General features: G+C 44.4%; 1 protein-coding gene across 1 annotated transcript in view; it reads left to right on the forward strand.

Moving 5' to 3' along the window:
* The first annotated feature begins 327 nt into the window (after positions 1–327).
* PINX1 (PIN2 (TERF1) interacting telomerase inhibitor 1) overlaps positions 328–23,256 on the forward strand; it is a 72,298-nt gene continuing 49,369 nt past the window's right edge. The window contains exons 1-6 of the mRNA XM_068402643.1: positions 328–409; positions 5,254–5,363; positions 8,310–8,402; positions 9,145–9,223; positions 13,249–13,341; positions 18,231–18,307. Of these exons, the coding sequence (XP_068258744.1) occupies positions 391–409; positions 5,254–5,363; positions 8,310–8,402; positions 9,145–9,223; positions 13,249–13,341; positions 18,231–18,307 (471 nt within the window). The 5' untranslated portion in view covers positions 328–390. The remainder of the gene's footprint in view (positions 410–5,253; positions 5,364–8,309; positions 8,403–9,144; positions 9,224–13,248; positions 13,342–18,230; positions 18,308–23,256) is intronic.

Genomic DNA, 23,256 nt, shown 5'->3' on the forward strand with positions numbered 1-23,256 from the left:
CGGGGCAGCTCCGAGCCGCCGGGGAGCGCCGCCGCTCAGCGCCCGGAGCAGGCCGCCCTCTCTGTGGAGACAGAGGCCGCTGTAGCCCCCTCGGCGCCCGAGCTTTTCGGCTGCCCGCAAAACAGCCTGTCCAAAATCCGCCGGGAAACGCGCGAGAATACCCGATATACAGCCCAACAAGTCTTTTGATATCTTTAATAGAATTTTAGCAGGTTTAAACCTTCTGTTTCCACTAGGGTGGCCGCTGCGCTCGCTTGTTTCAAGATTTTTTTAATCAGGCATTCTTTCGCCGCCTTTTTCTGCGCCCGAGCTCACAAAAGTCCCCCCCGGGGATGGGGGTGATGGCGGCGTTCCCTCGTCGCGCGCCGCGGAGGGAGGAAGGCCCCCAAGATGGCGATGCTGGCGGAGCGTGAGTGCTGTTCTCCGCGGGCAGGAGCCGGGGCGGGGGCCGATCCCCTGAGAGCGGTGTGGGGGGCTCGGGGGAAGAGCCCTTATCCTGGGGGGGAGGCTGGGCCCTCCCCACCGCCCTCGCTAATGGGGCGGGGGCCGCCCTGTCCCTCCCGAGGGCGGCGGGCTGGACGCTGGCGGGTCCCCGCAGGCCCCGCGGTGGCTGGGTACAGGGCTCTGTCGCTTCCCGGCCTGGGAGGGGACGCGTACAAGATTGGCGGAGATGTCTCGCAGACGCTTTTGGGGCCGGTATTTCCTTTCAGCGCCTCGGTGCCATCCCTGCGGCGGTGTGTTAGAGAGCAGATGCCCTGGAGCCTTGGGGCTGGGGCTGTGCTGGGGTGCCGGCTGCTGTCTGGCAGCCAGGCAGGACTCAGGGGAGCCGTGTGTGGGGGGGCATCCGTCTTTGGACCGCACCCAGGGTTAGCAGTTGAGCTTAGCTCGCACTCTTGTCTGTACAGGGAGCTTCGGAGATCAGCTAAAGTCTGGGCTGGGAAAAGTCAGAGTGGGATGTAAGGGATTTTAGGCAGGTGATTCAGAAAAGGCAAATAAATCCACTGAACTCACGGGGAGAACTCAGGGTAAGGCCCTGTGATTGTCTTATGCCTTTTGTGTAAGGGTGTTTCTGAGTGAATCGTTTTTGAAGGTTGTATTATACGTAGCCTGATAATTTTGTTTAACCTTTTCCTGATACTAGAATCAAACAGAGCTTTACTCTTACCTCTGAGGTGATTAAGGACTTGCGCTCCCCATATCTAAAAGAATTGATTAAAACATTGGATGAATCATTGACTCATAGAATCGTTTTGGTTGGAAAGGAACTATAAGATCATCAGGTCCAACCATTAACCTAACACTACCAAGTCCACCACTAAACCCCATATCCTAACTGGTAGCTCTTTCTCAGGTAAAGCTCTTCAGTTCAGGAAACAGAACTCTCTTGGGACTGGCCAAAGTGGCAAATAAAAACTTTTGCTGCCTTCTCTCCCAAGTTAAAGATGCATTCCTGTAAAGTAGCCTTTTCTAGTAAATGTAAAACTGTATATGATTAGAAAGACTAAACTTCTCAACTGTGGATTGTTATGTAACAGGACTAATATACTTGTGTATGATTATAATGTCCTCAGGTGGTTTCGATAAGCCTGCTGGTGTCAGGACACCCTTAACATGAGAGCACAAGGTCTAATGAATTTGTTTGCTTGACTGCAGGCAACATGGACTTAAGTATAATGACTGATTAGAACATATGTTTTCCAGTGGAAAATACAGGTGTGAACTGAGGAAAAGAATTGTACTTACATGTGTAATTTTTTAATTCTTTCAGATGTAAACTTTGTTGGTACCATTTTTTGCAGAATTTGTTAATTATTTCAGTTGGACACTGCACATTTCAATAATCATAGAATAACAGAATGGTTTGGGTCAGAAGGGACCTTTAAAGGTCATCTAGTCCAACCTCCCTGCCATGAGCAGGGACATCTTCAACTCCATCAGGTTGCTCAGAGCCCTGTCCAACCTGTCCTTGAATGTTTCCAGGGATGGGGCATCTACCACCACTCTGGGCAACCTGGGCCAGTGTGTTAATATAGCTTCTGTATGTAGTGAATTCTAAAATCATGCCTTAAAAAATGAATCTAGTTGCTGAGAGCCACCTTTGTGGAGTTGTGTGCCTTTGTTCATCTCCTTCAGCTGCAGTTATAATTGTGAAGCCATGTTACACACATGCATTTTTGTTTGCAGTTCCGCATCAAGTTCTGATGCTCTTATTAATATTAATCCTAAAAAAAAGAGTTGGGGAGGGCAGTTAATTGATTTTACTACAGATGTGAAAGCACATGCATTTCAGAGACTTCAAATGACTTCTCAGTGGTGCCTGTTGACAGGACAAGAAGCAGCGAGTGCAAATTGAAGCACAAGAAATTCAATGTTTCCATTCTTTCGAGAAATTTAACCTGTTTAATATTTTCCATATTATCACCACATATGGGCACACAGTAGGGGTTTGGATGGGAACTGATAAGGAACTTTCAGAAATGATGGTTAAACACATGCTCCAGGTACAGAATTAGTCTTGGTAAAAGGGTTTAGTAATTGATCTTTTTCAAATCACAGAGTATCTGGGTGAAAACATGTCTAAAGAAATGATACTTTTCTCCACTGGATGGTGCTGCTCGCCCAAAATTGCATTACTATCTCTAGCATCATTTTACTGTCTCTAGCCCAAAAGATCGGTGTTAACTCCTGAGGTGAATTTTTTAGCGGGAAGATAGTATGTTGTTGCCTTCCTCGCTCTTAAAAGACATTGGTCAACAAACATTTCTGATCAATTGTTGACTAAACAGTCTTTTCTGTTGTTTGTTTGGAGAGGGGAGATGATTTTATGGTTGCTGTATGTGGCATGAAGTTCTTCCTGGCTTTCTTAAATACTTCTCTAAAGATGTAAGCAAGTTTCTTTACTTTCCTGCATCTAGCTTGCCATATTTGAAAATAAGAGTGTGTTAACCTGACAGAAATGTAAGGATTAATCCTATAGTAGTAGTTCAGAGGTTGGAAATACTTGGATTGAAAGTGCTGGGAAAGAAAAGGTCTCTTAAAATTTTAAGCTTGAGAAATCTCTGTATGAGGTGCCCTTGTGTTTTGTTACCAGGGTCCTCCTGGAAGTAAAACATCTTATGGCTTCTCTACGGAGAGATATTCAGGAAAATTTATAGAAATTAACTTTTAAAGTGGATTAGTTGAACTACATCAAACAACTCAATTTGGAAGTTAATTTCAATTCACACATTCAGTTGACATGGATTACCTCGACTGCGTAGACAAATCCTTAGATACACACGGTGGCTTTACAACTGTAAGAATTGCATGGAATGTAATTCCTTGGGATTTGCAAAGTCACCACCTGGGGAACTAGTTACAGAGAGCATAGCAGAATATGGTCATACATAAAATGTTGTTATAGTTAGATTTAAAAAAAGGCATTAAACAGTTTCTGGTGACTGAGTGAGGGAAAGTTGATGTTAATCGAGAGATTTTAAATAAAGGGACAAATTAAGAAACATGATTGAAGAGGAGGGCTGCTGGGCAGCATAACCTCTATTAAATTGCTTCTTTTTATTATGTTTCTTTTTATGTTGTTTCACTGTCAGCTACAGACAAAAGCAACGGCCAAGGTGTTCCCTGTTTTTATAGGATTTAGCTTTTGCTGCCAGCTTGATAGCTTTTTAATTCATTCCTCCCACAAACCATTGGAAACTTGGGTCCTTAGAGATCATTTGCATTTTGGGTGAGGGAAGATGACAAAGCACATTAATTGTCCCAAATTCCTAGGTCAGTGCTTCAAAGACCATAATAAATGAGTGAAGTGAGCCAATAAATGAGTGAAGGGAGCCAGAATTTTTTGTTCTCAGTGGGGCAGCAGGGAACTAATTTGCTTGGGCATGTTTAAAATCACAGTCCACGGTGGTACTTCACCACCTTTTGTTCGCAGCACAGGCAGGGCTTGGAGTAGATGTGTCTCTGAAGGCTGCCTGTTGGAAATAATTTGTTGTTTTCCTGTGGAGAAGTAAACCAAGCGAGTGCTGTGTGGATTCCTCTCGCAGTACTCAGTCATTTAACCTACTGTAAAACCTTTTTTTATGGACTGTCTGGGGTTTTATGAAGTACTTTATTAGACTTTTTATGGGGCTGCCACGCAGCACCTGTTTTGAGCTTCAAAGCTTCGGATGTGTGTTAAAAAAAGCCACCATCATGCATTCTGACAGCATTAGTTCTTGAAGAACGAAACAAAATTGGGCAAAAAAATGAATCAAACATCCCTGTAATATTCTGTCCCTCTGGCCCAAATCCTCAGTGTTGTGTTTTAGGGAAAGATGACTTCCTGATTGTGTTGAAAGCGCCTCGGTGGACTTGGCTTCTCCCTGGCTTTGTATGGCCTTGGGTTAATCGGTCAGTTTTGATCCACCGTTTCCCATGGTGTTTAATGAAGTTTGTAATCTTCCTGTCTCCCATTCTTTGTTTGTCTTGTTTATTTAGGTTGTCTTCCTGCATGTGTGTTTAGGTGCACGCTTGAAGTGGTTCACTGCGCTAGCTTTTCTTCTTTGATTTCAATGAAGCTATTCCTGATGGTAGAGGCAAGCTCACGCATGTGGGCCTGGGGGACTCTAGTTTCTTTAGTAGTCTGCATAGGACAAAGCAGCCTTGAATCTCGTTTGGATCTCTTAACACCTGCAATAATTTCCGGTGACTTTTCAGTTTCTAAATAAACCGTTTTGTGGCAAATCCAAAAGCTGAAATCCCACTGGGTCGTGTTCTGTAATCCAGTTTCTCTGGTCGCTTATGGTTGATTTTTGACTTGGCTTTTGTTATGAAGGCAAATATTAAAACTTCTAGTTAAAAGGAAGACTGGCCAGTGGATATTGTCCAGAGCTGGGAAAGCCAGCACTGAAGTCTCATCCCCTATAGATTTCCTCTTGAAGCCAGATGTAAAACAAAGTTGGAATAAATATGGAATTTAGACCTGTACACCTAAGTGGTGATCCTTAAAGCCTTCCCTGAATTGCAGCCCCTCCTTAGGGATGACAACTTCCATAGCAATTTTACTTTGACATTCTTCACATTAGTAATTAAAATTTTCACTGGACTTTTTCTGCAATATAAGGTTTAGTAAAATGAAACCCCCAGAACATGTTTGATCTGGCACAGTTTCTGGTTTTTTTTTTGCAATGAAGAGCTTTTCTGAATTGATAAAATACTAAGAACACTGTGGAAATGTAAATAGAGCCTGTTTGATTTTTTTCCTTCCTGCTCTAGCCCGGAGAAAGCAGAAGTGGTCTGTGGATCCCCGAAATAGCGCTTGGAGTAAAGATGAATCTAAATTTGGCCAAAAGATGCTGGAAAAGATGGGCTGGTCCAAAGGAAAGGTATGATTTAAAGGAGAGTTGTCCAGCTGAAAGGTGGAAGACTGCCGGGGGACTCTTGTTTAAAACAGCCATGCTCTTTCTATTTGATTTAGTCTCTTAAGTGTGCAGAGAATCTGAGCAATGTTAGATTTCTACAGTTTGTTACAAAGGTACTTGCATGCTTCTGCCTGTCCTGCTTTTCAGTTTTTCTCCCCTCTCTTTGACAAGGTAAATGTCCCCACATAAGAGCAGGGGTTGGCACCTTAAATCGCATGATGGTTAAAGGCTTTCAGTTGCCTTTGTTTTAAAGGTTACTTCTGATCTGTTCCTTGAATGGCCAAAATGCAGCATTACATGAGCTGTATTCCTTCCCAGCTCCAACCTGTACCTCTGGGGTGAGGTGACTGGTTTCTAGCGCTAAGAATAATCTCTAGGTCAGTGCAGAGAGCTGCAGACTTCTCAGCTGCCCCTTAAAAGCAGTTTAACTTCCACAAAGGTGCCTCAGCAAAGCTGAGATTGGGCCTGCACGTCAGCGTGTTTAATGAAACAAACGCACGCAAAACTCCACAAGATTTATTTAATTCTCCTCCTAGATTTCCTCTCCCAGCCTTTTTTTAAAAGGAATAAAATTAGGATCATTCTCAATTCTGTGAATGCATTAAAACTTAGAAAAATAAGCCTGCTCTTGGATTTCCCAGTGTGGCCTACTGTTGCCTTACAGTTAGCACATATAAATCTGATTTCTAACTGCCTCTCATTTCACAAACAAGCAGCGGTACCTGGATAAAAGGCTGCTGAAGTCAAGGAGCTGGCATTGGTTTCACTAGGCTTTAGACCAGACTGTTAAAGAGTATGGAACTTGAGTACTGCCTTTTTATGTAAATTGTATGCAAATGTGTTTGTGTGTACGATTAAAATAGATATGTAAACCAGAGTAGAAAAAAAATGCTGTTAAATGTTCTGATTGTATTTTAGGCAGGCAGCTTCTCTGACCATAACACCTTTGCTGTTATGAACACTGTTTGTGTCAGGGTGTGAAAGGAAGGCCTCGTGTTGTTTTCTGTCTGTCATCCCCTCCCCGTCTTCTTCACAAGAATGTTTCCTACTTGAGCTACTGGATCTTCCTTTACAACAGTTATAGCTGTACGAGAAGGGTTTATCACAGAATCACAGAATGTTAGGGATTGGAAGGGAACTTGAAAGATCATCTAGTCCAATCCCCCTGCCGGGGCAGGATTACCTAGATCATGTCACACAGGAATGCGTCCAGGCGGGTTTTGAATGTCTCCAGAGAAGGAGACTCCACAACCTCTCTGGGCAGCCTGTTCCAGTGTTCAGTCACCCTCACCGTAAAGAAGTTTTTCCTCATATTTATGTGGAACCTCCTGTGTTCCAGCTTGCACCCGTTGCCCCTTGTCCTGTCAGTGGATGTCACTGAGAAGAGCCTGGCTCCATCCTCATGACACTTGCCCTTTACATATTTATAAACATTAATGAGGTCACCCCTCAGTCTCCTCTTCTCCAAGCTAAAGAGACCCAGCTCCCTCAGCCTCTCCTCATAAGGGAGATGTTCCACCCCCTTAATCATCTTCGTGGCTCTGCTCTGGACTCTCTCTAGCAGTTCCCTGTCCTTCTTGAACTGAGGGGCCCAGAACTGGACACAATATTCCAGATGCGGCCTCACCAGGGCAGAGTAGAGGGGGAGGAGAACCTCTCTCGACCTGCTAACCACACCCCTTCTAATCCACCCCAGGATGCCATTGGCCTTCTTGGCCACAAGGGCACACTGCTGGCTCATGGTCATCCTGCTGTCCACTAGGACCCCCAGGTCCCTTTCCCCTACACTGCTCTCCAGCAGGTCTGTTCCCAACTTGTACTCATACATCTCTCCATTCCACTACAAACTCAGACAAATGGAACCTTTGCTTGATCAAATTAATGGGCAAAAGCCCATCTGTGCAGTGAAATTAAGCTGCTTACACTAGTCCTGTTATTGTTGTCTTGGAATTGGGTCGTGGCGGGATGTGTAGCCAAGTGTCCTGCTCGCTTCCATATTTTTTGGCTAGCAGAAGTTTCAAAGTAAATTTTCCACTCCACTGACCAAATAAACTCTGCTGGATTCATAATAGCAACAGCCTTTTTCAAATATGCCTCATTACTTCTAATATTAGATATGGCCAGGAGCTATCCACAGGGCTTCTCTCCACTACTCCACCACATACGTGTTTATTATAGCTGTACACTTAGCTGATGATTTGCTGCTGGTGACAGATTAGGGAAAGAGCAGGTAGATACCAGGAATAAAGTTCTAAACCAAATGCTTTGTCTTTTTTTTTTTCCCTCGGATCACACAATTAAGAAAGCTAATACTGGGCCTAAAGATTGCTTCCCAGATTTGAATGATTATAGTTTTTAGGATAGACAAACCCAATGTTTGTTTGCTCCAATATCTTCATCAAATTATGAGTGTGAATGAGAGAGAAGTTCTTAATGTCCTGCTAGCTCCAGTCTGACCCTTCTGCTCCCACTTCCCTCCCATCTAACTTCATTCTATGTTGTACATTCTATGTGGCATCTGTCTTACAGCCATCACGCAAGTGCCTTCCCAGTGATGGAGGTATTTTTGGTGAGAGGCATGTTCCTTTTATGTAGTGTCTTGTTTTGAAATTGTAAACACTTTGGACCTGTCTGGAAATGTCAGGTGGCTTCCTGATTAATCACCCAACTACTTAATGTTGTTGCTATTTTAGTGTTTATAATACTTTGCTGGAGGCTTAAGTAGTAAATTAAAAAAAATATCTCATGTGTGCTAATGCCCGTGAGTGAATTCAGTTACAGGCAAGGAAATAAATAATAGGTTGTGATTTCTTGCTGTATTTCATTGCAAACTATCTTACAGTACAAAAGCTCTAATTGCTTAGTCACTGCTGTAAAATCCTTACATGTTTACCCTTAAATCCTCCTTAGGGTCTTGGAGCTCAGGAACAAGGAAATCCAGAACATATCAAGGTTCAGGTGAAAAACAACGTGCTGGGGTTAGGAGCAACCATCAATTACGAGGTGAGCGCTAGACACGGGTAAGGAAATGACTCCCATTTCAGCTAAAGCACAACCTTTGTAATGGGAAATTAGTGAAATCTGTTGTCACATCTGGTGGCAGCATGTACCTGTGCAAACATCTGTGCAGAAACTCTTGACCTGGAGTTTAGTTCTGCTTTGTTGGGTGTTTTAGGAGTAAGCACCTGCTTGGAAAGGTTACAGTGGGTTCTGGGAGCAGGCTGTTCAGAGATTTTAGTACTTCCAAGCAAATCACTGAAATACTTGCTTTCTCCCCGTGTCTTCTGCCCAGCTTAGCTTTATGCCTTCTGCCCCTCTTCCTGATACAGTCACCTTACTGACTGGAGTTCAGGTACACAGGCAGAGCAAAATGTGATCCTAAAGGTGCTTGTCTCATAATCAGCATCTTAAGTAACTTTGTTGCTGGAAAAAATCACACTAGTATTTCTTGCCTACTTCTGAAAACATCTTGTGCAGATGGGGGACACGCAGAGCCAACAGCAGCTCAATATTGTTTAAAGACTTACAAACACAACCCTTATAATTTCTGCACTTCGGAGTGACTGTAGCAAGCTGTTGTTAGCTTTGCCACCTGTGGAGCTTCTGATGGTCCCTCCCACCAACAAGGATTGAGTATATACAATTAAGTTACTTCTTAGAGTGCAGAGACTTAATATCTGTTTTAGCAAAACTTCTGTTAGTTCTGAATACTTCTGTCTTGTATTTATGTGGGTAATATTTACAGGACAACTGGATTGCTCATCAGGATGACTTCAACCAGCTTCTGGCTGAACTGAATGATTGCCATGGACAGGGTGAAACAGGTAGGTTCATGCTTTGCTCAATCAGATGCTGGAAGCTTAGCAGAGTTTCCATTCTTTGTCTTAAAAGGCTAGCTGAGGCCCAATCCTTTGGGCTGCTAGTAGTCACCTTGCTGAGTTTGACAACTCCCCCTTCTTCCCCTTCTCCCCCAAAATCAGTGGGAGCCAAAGGACATGTTGCCATCCATGACTATGCTCAAGTTTGTCTGCCTGGATGTGTAGATCTCAGTGGATTGCTTTTGTTCTCAGTCAGGCCTCCATTAGAGACTTCTTGCTGGGGAAAGCAAACATAAAATTTTGAACTTGTTTATTTTATCCAGGACCACGACATGGGGGGACCTTTTGCTGGGACGTACTACAGCAGCACTTGTTTCTGTATAAAGCAACTAGAGCTAGTATGAAGGTTCACAACACAGTCATTCACCATTGCAATGCCTTCCTTTACTAATGAGCTGTCACACCTGGCTTCCATGCTCTGGTGGTTTCTTAAATACCTACTTTTCCTGTCCTCAGAGAGCTGCTTCTTAGCTTTTGACTCAGAGTTATGCATCTCTGTTTTGAGTGTGGTATAACGTGATTTGTGTAACCCTGATGTAGAGCACACAAGTGAGGAAACTACACAACTTTCCCAAAAGGGCTGTTTATAAAGTCTTTTGATTTTGAAAAGCTTCATACAGTTTGATCTTGCTTTGTAAAAATGAAGTTATGCTAAACTGGTGGGTGTGAGCTTACAGAAAGAATTGTGCACATCAAATGGTTTATCATCTCTCCTTGAGCTAGACAGATATGTCTCTCAAGTTTAAACTCTGATCATATATCTACACAACTCTCTGTGGAGTGTTGTTAAACCAAGGGCCTCTGTTTGGACACAGCAGCCTGTCCACATGCTGCTAGTGGCAGAATTGCCAGCTTAGTGAATTTAGCAACTGTTTGTTCATTCATTCTTAACATCTGAGCACAAAAGGTTTTCTAGGAGATGAAAGGTAGAAAGAGGAGGAAAATCAGTTTGCAAGAAGGATCAAATTTGATTTCTAATTTTAGAAAACTAGGATTAAAATTCTGAGCCTAATGCATTTTTTTTTTAATTCCTGTGTAAGTTATCCTTGTGCATTGGAGCCCTAATCATGGTCTGAGGCCACACAGTGCCAGGTGCTGTAGTTGAAGTCCTCAAGAGCTAGAAGAGCATATCGTAGGGAAATTCCAGAAGTTCCTTTCTACCTGTATAACTAAATCCTACCCAAGTTTCAACTTGAGCCATGGGAAGATCACTTAGGTGTAACTGGTGGGAAACCTGCGAGCTGATGAGCAGAGAGTTGAAATGACTTGCCCAAGGACACAGTGAGTCAGCACAGAGGCAGGTTCATTGAGCAAGGCTGGCTTGTTCCTAAATCTGTGCAGTGTTGCCTGGGTCATCTGTACTGATGCAAAGTGGCTCCTGAAAACCATATTTCTCCCTGTTTTACTCAGTTATTTTTCCTTGATCTTTTTAGGAGCTGGGACAAGAGTTTTCAATCACTGAGGACAAATTTGGGTGAATGTTGAATATTCTCAGTCAGAATCACGTTTGGTGATTTGCGGACTGCAAGCAGTGCTCTGAAACTTGTTTTTTTGGCAATTGTTTAAGCTGGCAAAACTCATCCAGATAACTCTGCCTGCAGCTGTGCTGCAGGATCAAATGTTACATTATTGGCCATCATCCAGTTTCAAATTGCATTAAAAGTCAGCTGAAAAACTTCATTGTTCTTAAATAACTGGTGTAGTTGCCAGAGTTGGATTGCAATTAGAGATCGGGAAGGAAGGGCCCCGTGGTGGTTAGTATGCCAACATTCAAATATCCTTGATCTACATAGTTTTAGCTTTCTTCTCCTTTTTTCTAGCTGAACACCTAGTGAAGAGTTTTGATTCCTGGCTCTTTTGCTGGGATACTAAGTGATGATGACTGTATCCCTTTCCTGTTCGTAAAATAGGGCAACAACGTGCTGGCCGTGACTGTAACGTGCTTTGGAGTATTAATCTGGATCAGATTTGCTATAGAAATGACACGTGGCTTTATTGCTATGACTAAATTGCTTTAAAAAACACATTAATGTGCTGCAGTGCTTGCTCAGTTTGTCAGAAGACACAGGGATGTACCTACCTGTCCGTTGCAAGTGCCGGCACGTTTCAGTAGTGAAATTCCTCCTTGAAGGCACAAGGCGGTGCTGCTGCCCCTTTCGCCATAAGAGTGAAGTGGAGGAGGAAACCCTGTGGAAATCCTTTGGTGTGTAATATTCCCTTTGGTACAAGCGGATTGGAGAGCAGACTCAAAGTGCCTCACATTTAATGGCTGAGGGAGCTGGGGGTGTTTAGCCTGGAGAAGAGGAGGCTCAGAGGTGACCTTATTGCAGTCTACAACTACCTGAAGGGAGGTTGTAGTGAAGTGGGAGTCGGCCTCTTCTCCCAGGCAACTAGTGATAGGACAAGAGGACACAGCCTCAAGCTTGGCCAGGAGAGGTTCAGGTTGGACATTAGGAAGCATTTCTTCTCAGCAAGGGTCATTAGGCATTGGAAGGGGCTGCCCAGGGAGGTGGTGGAGTCCCCATCTCTGGAGGGGTTTAAGAAAAGACTGGATGTGGCACTTAGTGCCATGATCTAGTTGACATGGTGGTGTCAGGGCCATGGTTGGACTCGATGATCCCAGAGGTCTCTTCCAACCTGACTGATTCTGTGATATCTGGTCAGGGTATTTTAGTTGCGATGCTTAGTTTCCTCATAGGCCCTTTTGAGGATTTTCAAGTTGACTGCAAATTCTGTCTAAAACTGGGTTTGTTAGTCCTTCATCGTCTCGTCAGGGCTTAGTGTGTAAATGGAAGAGGAGATCTCAGACTGCTTTCTGGTAGTCAGCTCTCCCACTGCAGGCTGTGGATTTCATTTTTAGGTCAATGACTCTATCATCAGTGAAGTGGTGTAATTCCAGTGTCAGAAAAGCTTGGTCTGCAGAGCTTTCAGGGGTGGGATCATATGAAAAAGGTGACTCAGTTGGACCCTCAGGGTGTGAGTTGGTTTCCCTACCCATCCCACTTGCCACTGGGAGGAAAAAAACCATCTCACCAGAGTACCCTTTGTTAGAGTTACAGAGCAGGGAATCCTGTGGTGCCTGTCTCTTTTCAGGACAGGACTAATAAAGTAGTTATTAACTGGACAGCAGGTTACCTCGTTCTGAGAATTTCTTGTAAATTAACAGGCTCTGTGGATGCAAAGAGTACAGTCTGTACCAGTAAAATAACCTGCCACACAGCACAGGAACTTGATAGCTCTACTGTTCAACAGACTAATCCTTCACATGGTTTTGACCTGCACAAGCTAACATCCTCCCAAACAACTCCTGAGTGAATTTGGGACTTAGCCAACCCAGAGACTATTCCCAGTGGACAGTTTAGATGCAGCCCCTCTTCTGGAAGCTAGGAGAATTAAATAATATGGATGTGGCAATTGGTTCTAGCTGGCCCCAGGGACAGAAGAACTCTGCCACCGTTTTAATTTCCTTACGCAGATGTTTCAGACTGTGTCCAGGTAGAGGCACTTCGTGTAGTAGTAGAAGTGGAAATCCTGTCTGTGTGATTTTTTTTTTTTTTCCCTTTTTCTTCCTACCCAGTCAGGTTCAGTATTTTACTTTATACTATTTCTTACATCTTTCTCAGGCTCTGGCACTGGAGATATTTTTTAACAGACAGCATGATAAACCCTGACCTATTATTCTTTTCTTACCTCAGAAATGGCATTAAATTAGACTTTGCCTTTGACCTGGAGTACCTGTATCTGCCTTTTCAACTTACATTAGATTGGAAGTGGGAAGGGAAGGGGATGTGGCAAAAACAATCAAGCAGTAACATGTCTCGGGCAAAATTTACCATGCTTCCTCCAGTAATATATTGTGATATGTTGTTGAAACTTGGTTTAGAGAGAGAAAGTTAAATACACTGATATTTTAATTTGGTGATCAGAGTGCCTCTAATAGGGCTGGAACCTGTTTGGTTTTTTTTTTTTAGAGTCCTCAGTGAATAATCAGAAGAAGACATTCAGTCTTGAAGAAAAATCCAAATCTTCAAAGAAACGTGTCCATTATATGAAGTTTGCGAAAGGTAAGAGGAGTTTTGTTGTTTCATAAGCTCTGGCCAAGATTAGAAAAAAAAACATGTCAAGGTGATTATTGCCTTCTGGGGTCTAAATTTGGCAAATAAAATCTTGGTTTAGAAATACCCCTTGCAGCAACTTACTTAAAGCTGTAATACACTGTTCCTCTTTGCTTTAGACAATTTTGGATGGCCTCAGGCTGATATTGTTGAATAAAACAGTCTCTGTCTGAAGGAACCATCAGCTGAATAAAGCAACAGTGAATATTCTGAGTGATCTGTGCGTGGGCAGCAGATGGGAGGGGGAGACAAAGGTGGTAACAGAGTTACTTGGGCATCTGCACCACAGTATCCTCTGCAGTCTGCAATAACCCCTGCTGAGAGATCCTGTGGATAAGATCAGTGATCAGATTAAACCTGAATGCAGGAAGAGGAAAGCCCTCTTACATCTATCACGTTTTATTGGATAAATTAGGACAGCGGTTGGTGACCACAAAAACTATATCAAGAACTGTATCTAAAGAACCTGAAGGTGCACAAGTCCATGTGACCTGATGAGGTGCATCCACAGGTCCTGAGGGAACTGGCGGATGAAGTTGCTAAGCCACTATCTGTCATTTCTGACAAGTCATGGCAGTCTGGTGAAGTTCCCACTGACTGGAAAAGGGGAAACAACCCCCATTTTTAAAAAAGGGAAAAAAGGAAGATCCAGGGAACTACAGGCCAGTCAGTCTCAACTCTGTGCATGGCAAGATCATGGAGCAGATCCGCCTGGAAACTGCGCTAAGGCATATGGAAATCAAGGAGGTGATTGATGATAGCCAACGTGGCTTCACTAAGGGCAAATCGTGCCTGACAAATTTGGTGGCCTTCTACGACAGGGTTACGGCATTGGTGGATAGGGGAAGAGCAACTGATGTCACCTACCTGGACTCGTGCAAAGCATTTGACACTGTCCTGCATGACATCCTTGTCTCTAAATTGGAGAGACATGGACTTGACGGATGGACCACTCGGTGGATAAGGAATTGGCTGGATAGTCACACTAAGAGAGTTACAGTCAATGGCTCAATGTCCAAGTGGACGCCAGTGACGAGTGGCGTTCCTCAGGGGTCAGTATTGGGACTGGTCCTGTTTAACATCTCTGTCAGCGACATGGACAGTGGGATTGAGTGCGCCCTCAGCAAGTTTGCCGATGACACCAAGCTGTGCGGTGTGGTGACACGCTGGAGGGAAGGGATGCCATCCAGAGGGACCTGGACAGGCTGGAGAGCTGGGTCTGTGCGAACAGCATGAAGTTCAACAAGGCCAAGTGCAAGGTCCTGCAGGTGGGTCGGGGCAATCCCAAGCACAAATACAGGCTGGGCGGAGAATGGATTGAGAGCAGCCCTGAGGAGAAGGACTTGGGGGTGATGGTTGATGAGAAGCTCAACATGAGCCGGCAATGTGCGCTTGCAGCCCAGAAGGCCAACCGTGTCCTGGGCTGCATCCCCAGCAGCGTGGCCAGCAGGGCGAAGGAGGTGATTCTCCTCCTCTGCTCAGCTCTCATGAGATGCAGTCATCCAGCTCTGGGACCCCCAACATAAGAAGGACATGGAGCTCTTGGAGCAAGTACAGAGGAGGGCCATGAAGATGATCAGAGAGCTGGAGCACCTCTGCTATGGAGACAGGCTGAGAGAGTTGGGGCTCTTCAGCCTGGAGAAGAGAAGGCTCCAGGGAGACCTTCTAGCAGCCTTCCAGTACCTGAAGGGGCTACAGGAAAGGTGGAGAGGGACTTTTTACAAGGGCATGGAGTGACAGGACGAGGGGGAACGGTTTTAAACTGAAAGAGGGGAGATTGAGATGAGATATTAGGAAGAAATTCTTTGCTGTGAGGGTGGTGAGACCCTGGCCCAGGTTGCCCAGAGAAGCTGTGGCTGCCCCCTCCCTGGCAGTGTTCAAGGCCAGGTTGGATGGGGCTTGGAGCAACCTGGTCTAGTGGAAGGTGTCCCTGCCCGTGGCAGGGGGGTTGGAACTAGATGATCTTTAAGGTCCCTTCCAACCCAAACCAGTCTGTGATTCTGTGATTCTAATTTCTTTCTTTCTTAAGAGTGATAACATTATTTCAGCCATCCTTGGTTTTGGCTCTTGACCATTATTCAATCCCTTGCTCTGTTTCTCTGTTGGTTGCATTCCCCTTTCACATGCCCACGTACACACTGTGTATATATATATGTGTTTCAGTGTATGGATAGGATCAGTTTCTGAGAATGGCTAATTTTTTGCTTAAAGTTCTGTGTAATGTTTTCTGATAACAAATGCCTCTGCTAAAACAGAAGTAATTGATGCCTGAATGAGGCCAAATTCTGATATTTGGGTTCGGGGTTTTTTTGGTTAAATAATTCAGCCTAGAAGTCAAACGTGTTAACATGACCCTGCCACTTTACGACATTAAACAATGAAGTTGGTTCAGAGCTTGCAAGTACAGAGGCCGTGGCCTGTTTGAGGTAGTAGCAAAGAGGATTTATTTTGATTGGATTTGACCTTTTACTAAATATAGAGAAAAAAAAGAAGTGTCTTTTGTGCATGTAAAATATGGAGCAAGGCTTTCGTATTAACAGTATCCCATATTTGTTTGGCTGCAGTGTTTCTGTAAGGTGGAGCCCTGTTTCATTGTACCTTCTGTGGTCTAAAACAGGGAAATTGTCCTTTTTCAGGGGAAGAGGAAAAGTCATTTGAGAAAGGCTGATGTGGTTGTGGCCGTTGTTGTTCAAGTCCGATCCTGCTTCCTTTTAGACTAAACAAGATGAGCTCACACAGAAGTGGGAGAAGGGAGCAGCAACGATAGAAAAAGCAGCTTCCGTTTCTGGTGCTGTTTTGTAGCCTCGCTGCTGGAGGAACATAGGCACCACGCATCGCCTTAGCAGCCACAGTTGGAGCTGGGAAATACACACCAATATGAGATTAAGACAGTGATTTCAATTGCTTTTCTAGTAGCTCTTCCACTGTGATGCTGCAAAAGATTTGGCCTGTCACCTAAGTTGGTTTTCTATTAGGGAATCTAAAAAGAGAGGGGGATACATCGCCGGAGGGAGGAGGCATGGAAAGAAAGTGTAGGGTGAGAGGAGGAACAGCAAGAATGGAAGTCTCATGTTCCAAGCCTCGGCCAAGATAAAGCTGGAAACAACCACCAGTCTCATCCAGCTTGCTTGGCAAAGGACATCTAGAGACTGTGCAGTGAGGCACCAGAAAGCTGGGTAACCCTTTCTGCTCTAGTGATGTGTCTGCTTACCCTCCTTGGGCAGTTAAGGATCCTGAGAAGAAGCAGCAGGTGGAATAGTCAGATTTGGGATTTTTTTTGTCCCATACAAGTGCTTAGTTTCATTTTGAGGTCAGTGATTTTGGAGTCAGACAGTCACTAGCGATAGGACAAGAGGACATAGCCTCAAGCTTCGCCAGGGGAGGTTCAGGTTGGACATTAGGAAGAATTTCTTTTCAGAAAGGGTTATTAGACATTGGAAGGGGCTGCCCAGGGAGGTGGTAGAGTCCCCATCTCTGGAGGGGTTTAAGAAAAGACTGGACATGGCACTTAGTGCCATGGTCTAGTTGACATGGTGGTGTCAGGGCAATGGTTGGACTCAGTGATCCCAGAGGTCTCTTCCAACCTGGTTGATTCTGTGATTCTGTGAAGTGGAGTAAGGCCCCAGCAGACTCCTAATAAATTGGCCTGTCTGGACTAATTTTGTTTCTTTAACTTTTGCTGACTTTTTTTTTAAAGAATTTTCTGAGATAAGCTGTGGACAACTCATAAAGCCGATTCTGGGATCGGCTAAACTTTTGCTGGTATCTCAGAATATCACATCACACACTTTTTCTTCCCTGTCCCTGCTCTGTGTCTGATACTCAGCAGTCAGATGGGATTAATGGTCCTACTGGAACTCAGAGAAGTCTTTGCTTCACACTTGAAATTGTTTTAAGTGGGAATAATCCAGTGTGTTGCAGAGATGGAGGTTTTGCTTTTCAGAAGCAATTTTGTGAATCAAAGAAAAGCCCCCACTGAGCAGAGATGGATTTTTTTTTTTCCCCACTTTACAGAGAAGCTGTAACTCCCTAACTGTCAGAGATGGGGGATTCTCATGAGAATCCCAAGATGTGCAGTTTCTCCTTGAACTTGTGTGTGTAGGAGGTTACAACTCTTCTTTCCCTTTAGCATAGTGCAGGCAGCTTCCCTCATCTTGCTGTGACAATTGCAGCATCGGGTGGGAGGAAACAAGCTGTTGTTCTGTGTGTCCCTGTGGGCATGCACAGAATCACAGAATCGCAGAATCAGCCAGGTTGGAAGAGACCTCAGGGATCATCGAGTCCAACCGTTGCCCTGACACCACCCTGTCAACTAGACCAGGGCACTAAGTGCCATGTCCAGTCTTTTCTTAAACCCCTCCAGAGATGGTGACTCCACCACCTCCCTGGGCAGCCCCTTCCAATGGCTAATGACCCTTGCTGAGAAGAAATGCTTCCTAATTTCCAGCCTGAACCTCCCACAGCTTGAGGCTGTGTCCTCTTGTCCTGTCGGTAGTTGCCCGGGAGAAGAGGCCAACTCCAACTTCACTACAACCTCCCTTCAGGTAGTTGTAGACTGCAATAAGGTCACCTCTGAGCCTCCTCTTCTCTAGGCTAAACAACCCCAGCTCCCTCAGCCGTTCCTCGTAGGTCAGCCTGCACCAGCAGGCTGTGGTTGTCTCCTCACCAGTGGGAGACATGGTCAGCCTTCATTTAGTGTCTTTAATGTTCTCCTCCTGATTTTTTTTCACCTCCAAAAGCAATTTACCTCCCTGGGTCACAGTTTGTGTTATCAAAATGTACCTGTCATGACCAGATGTGAAGCCACGGTGTTTTTTTGGTCCCCTCACCCCTTTTAGGTAAGGATCTCTCTTCGCGCAGTGAAGATGATCTGTCCTGCATATTTGGGAAGCGACAGAAAAGTACGAAGACGCAGGTAAACAAGAAGCTTCACCTTTCTCTTGTTTCCTTGTGTATTTTTGCTTGTAACAGAACCATATTTAAATGTTTTTCTGCTAATGAGATTACCACGTGCCCATCAAAAGCAAGGGGTCTTCTGCCTGTGAAATTAGTGTTGTTTCTATGTGAAGGTGGATGGGTGTGCTCTGAACTGTAAGAGTGAATTTAATACATATTTTTGTGAATTATTGTGGTGTAACTTTGGAATTAGGAAACGTCAGTATTTTAATTTTACACTTGTTAGGCAACATACATTGCAAAGTAGATTAATTTTGCTTGATCTGAAAAGGCCATAAATATTCAAAATAAAATTTGACATTCAGTAGCAACGGGCTAATCTCAACAAACTGCCCCTGTGTTCACAAGAACTGGGAAAGGCTGAGCAGCTGTAAAGTCTTGCTTATCTTTGAACAAAGGATTCAAAGATGGGGTGAAGCTCCTTTGTGAAGAACATGTAGCAATCCACTGGGGATTCTTCACTGGAAAAAACTCTTACTATAAAATAAAGAATACTTCAGTGGGGTGTCTTGAATTGAACAGTTTGAAGGATTTCGTCTTGCTGTTATGTCATATAGTGTTACAACCTCAGTGAATCTGCTGTAGGTTTTAAAGTTGCTGGTAGGACAGAGAAAAATGTCAAGTCTGTTTTCTGAGTACTGTTCTCTAAACTACAAAAATACAGTTAATTAAACTGGGAGGTTAGAAGAAATTTAAAGAAATTAAGAACTGTCCTGTCTTGTCTGCCACTGTGAAAAACAGTATGAACCTTTGTTACAAGTCACATGATTTGGCTTGGAAGGTAAGAGCTTGGGAGGAGGCCATCAGCCACAACAGAACACATCTTAGCTTATTACTGTCTTGAAATAAGAGGTTCTCCTCCCCCTCTACTCTGCCCTGGTGAGGCCACATCTGGAGTATTGTGTCCAGTTCTGGGCCCCTCAGTTCAAGAAGGACAGGGAACTGCTAGAGAGAGTCCAGCGCAGAGCCACGAAGATGATTAAGGGAGTGGAACATCTCCCTTATGAGGAGAGGCTGAGGGAGCTGGGTCTCTTTAGCTTAGAGAAGAGGAGACTGAGGGGTGACCTCATTAATGTTTATAAATATGTAAAGGGCAAGTGTCATGAGGATGGAGCCAGGCTCTTCTCAGTGACATCCCTTGACAGGACAAGGGGCAATGGGTGCAAGCTGGAACACAGGAGGTTCCACATAAATATGAGGAAAAACTTCTTTACAGTGAGGGTGACTGAACACTGGCACAGGCTGCCCAGAGAGGTTGTGGAGTCTCCTTCTCTGGAGACATTCAAAACCCACCTGGACGCGTTCCTGTGTGATATGGTCTAGGTAATCCTGCCCCGGCAGGGGCATTGGACTAGATGATCTTTCGAGGTCCCTTCCAATCCCGAACATTCTGTGATTCTGTGATTCTGTGATCTGGGGACTTCAAGCCCGTGAGAGCTTTGAGAGGTCTCCAGTGCTGTAGGTAAGCTTGCACCATCAGAGCCCCCTTGATTAACACCTCTGATCACCTAAATGTGCCGTGGATCTACTTCTTAGCTCCCTTGCTGTCAGGTCAATACAAAGCAAGACAAACTGGGATTTAATGCAAATCAACAGTGCTACAGTTAAGGGAGTAGATTTTGCCCACCTGTGAGTTGTCCCAAGTGGTTGGTCTTGTTTTCTCTGCGTGTCCTGCATCTTTTGAAATTAAAAATAAGTATGGAAAGTGCTGTTGCTGCTTCCAGGTCTTAACCCTGCAGAGCATTTGTTTTTTTGTGGATAGACACTGCAGATCATGTGCATTGCTGGCTGTTTGTGAAGGGTATGTAAGTTTGTGCATGCTTTTGCTAATTCCTTGGACAATGCAGTGGTTGGCTGATGGCTACTGTGCAGATTTCCTTTTTCCCCTCACTGAACACTGAGGTACCAGGTCAGGGTTCTGGCAAAAAGTCACCGACTGTTCCCTGTTAAGCATCCAAATTTCCACATGCAAATACAGGCAGGAGGTAATGTAATTTGGAGCTGCATTGTTGTCTTCTGGCTACCATCGACTGCTAAGCAGCCACAGAGAGAGAAAGCCAGAGGCGGCACAGTTGCGCCTTTTTTTCCCCCCCCCCTCTCCTTTTCTTCATGGATCAGAGATCTGTGGAGTTTGCACAGAACAAAAATGCACTGCTCAGGCACTCCAGCTCTGAGGAATTTCATTTCATTGCACCCATGAACTCTCATGATCCCTTTCCATCACGTTCCAGAGCCTGGTCCTTAAGTTGGTATAAACTGAACTGCCCAGGAGGATTTGCAGTGCTGTTCTCTGTGTGTGTTTGCATTCTATTTTGAAATCCCTGGGCTCTGGGCATGTCCATGATGTGGCAGAGAGCGCACTACAGGAGCCGGAAAGTGCTGTCATTCTTCTGGAAGTGAGTTGTTCGTATCTGTTCCTGTGTAGAGATAATGTAGGAAGAGTCCTGGTGTCCATCAGAGCCCTGGGGTATGCCTTCAGGCTGTGATAGGCTGTGGCCTTTTTTAATTGCAGCTCCTGCAACCGTTAGTAACAGTTGTATGCTCTTGTCCCTGTTCAAAGTAGATGAGGACAGCTTCCAAACTTACATAGGTAGCAGCACCGCTACTATCAACTCATCTAATTGCAGGTTCCCAGCTGTAGTTGCAACTGAGATGATACAAAGATGTACCTGTAATGTATTGATTCTGTAGCTTGAAGTCCTATCTTTAAGGCTTTTTCCAAGGTATTATATTCCTGCTCTTTTTTTCAGAGGTGCAGTTTGAGAAGCATTCAGTACAGACTGAATGACCTGTCAGCTCGCAGTAGAGTTGTCATCTTTTGACAAGGATATTCAGCGTAATTCTGTTTTCCATATTTCTAGTTGTTTCAGTCTAAGACCAGAACCATCTTGGGTGTAACTTCATGGAAAGATGCAGGAACTGCTTTTCATAGAATCACAGAATTACTGAGATGGGAGGAGACCTCTGGAAGTCTCCAGATCGGCTGCCCTGCTCAAAGCAGGGTTAGCTAAGGCAAGTTGCTCAGGACCTTGTCCAACTGAGTTTTGACTATCTCCCTCCCTTAAAGCCTCCAGTTTAAGCCGTGACAAAATTCAGTGGATGAATGAAAGAGATCACTTAAGGAGCAAAAGATGGGAACATTTTGGAACAACAAAACTCTTGCGCTGTAAGCAGACTAAGTTGGGTGATCATTTGCAATTCTGTAGGCATCAGAGACACGGTGGAAGTTATGGAAACATTTAAGCATGTATGCCATTGATGGCATTACAGCCAGGTTTTTCATGAGTGAGTTGTGGAGCTGTTGTACCCACGGCCTTTGAGAATTTCTGTTTCTACAAATGGTCTAATTACAGAATCACAGAATCAAACAGGTTGGAAGAGACCTCTGGGATCATCGAGTCCAACCATTGCCCTGACACCACCATGTCAACTAGACCATGGCACTAAGTGCCATGTCCAGTCTTTTCTTAAACACCTCCAGAGATGGGGACTCTACCACCTCCCTGGGCAGCCCCTTCCAATGGCTAATGACCCTTTCTGAGAAGAAATTCTTCCTAATGTCCAACCTGAACCTCCCACAGCTTGAGGCTGTGTCCTCTTGTCCTGTCGGTAGTTGCCTGGGAGAAGAGGCCGACTCCACCTCCACTACAACCTCCCTTCAGGTAGTTGTAGACTGCAATAAGGTCACCTCTGAGCCTCCTCTTCTCCAGGCTAAACAACCCCAGCTCCCTCAGCCGTTCCTCGTAGGTCAGACCCTCCAGACCCTTCACCAGCTTGGTCACCCTCCTCTGGACTCGCTCCAACACCTCAACATCTTTCTTGAAGTGTGGGAATTCTACTAATGGTTCAGTAGATGCTGGCAGTGTTATCACATTGATGCTCATCGACACTGTCATACTAGATCTGGCTGGTCGATTGGTGTTATTCCAAACTGTTCTTAAAGATTAAGAAAAGGTGGGGGGGAAAGCAAAACCCAGGAAACTCCATCTGTGCTTATGGTCGAATGGAAACTAGTGGAAGGGCTCAAGGCTAACTGACATAGTCTCTGGACCAGCAAGATAATCCTGGCTCTTCTGAAGTGCTTGTCAGAAATATGTCACCTCTGAACTGCTGCTGTGATAAATGGTGTCACACCAAATCAGATATGTCACAGAGACACTGTTCCAGTTAGTCGTGTTCAGTCTTTTCTAGTGTAGTCACTAGCAATCATTTTATGATCTTGACCTGTGGAGTAGTCTTTGGCAGAAGATATTTTGAGCTTGCTTAGTCTGAGCTGTCTTAACTATAGCGCTGATCTCAGATTCACCTTTTAACTGTCTTGGTAACCTAGGACTGATCTGGCTAATGGATCTTTTCTCTTGTTTCACACTGATGCTACTGCAGTAAGTGGGCATGTCGATAAGGTAGATAATCCAAATTTCAAAGGAAGAGGAAGCTGGCTAGAGGATTGTAAAGATTGTGAAAGAGTGGAATTGCAAAGGATATGGGAGGAAATGCTGTTTGCCACTAAGGGTCGAAAGGAGTTTCTTTGGAAGTAATAAGACCGAGATACTGAAAAAGCTATTTTTTTTTATGGTTCTGGGATATGTGTTACTAATCATAGGCACTTGCAACCTTTAATTCTTCTGAATGTTAAACATAACAGTATTTTTTTAAAAAAAATATTTTTGATAAATCATGTGTCCAACTAAAACCTTCTTAATAAACTACACAGAGACCTTTGTTTTGAGAAAAAAAAAAATATAAGTCAAAAAAACAGAGGGAAGAAAACAATGGCTGGGCTTCAGGGTGGACCTAAATTGAAAACGTCTGCAGTTTTTCCCAGGGAGAGTAAGTGATCGAAAATATTGAATTGTAATTATGATGCTCTCCAGAGACCTGCAGTGAGGACCTGTTTTGCAGGGTAAG

Source organism: Nyctibius grandis, chromosome 1 (assembly GCF_013368605.1).
Source record: "Nyctibius grandis isolate bNycGra1 chromosome 1, bNycGra1.pri, whole genome shotgun sequence".
In the NCBI taxonomy this organism is placed as follows: Eukaryota; Metazoa; Chordata; class Aves; order Nyctibiiformes; family Nyctibiidae; genus Nyctibius; species Nyctibius grandis.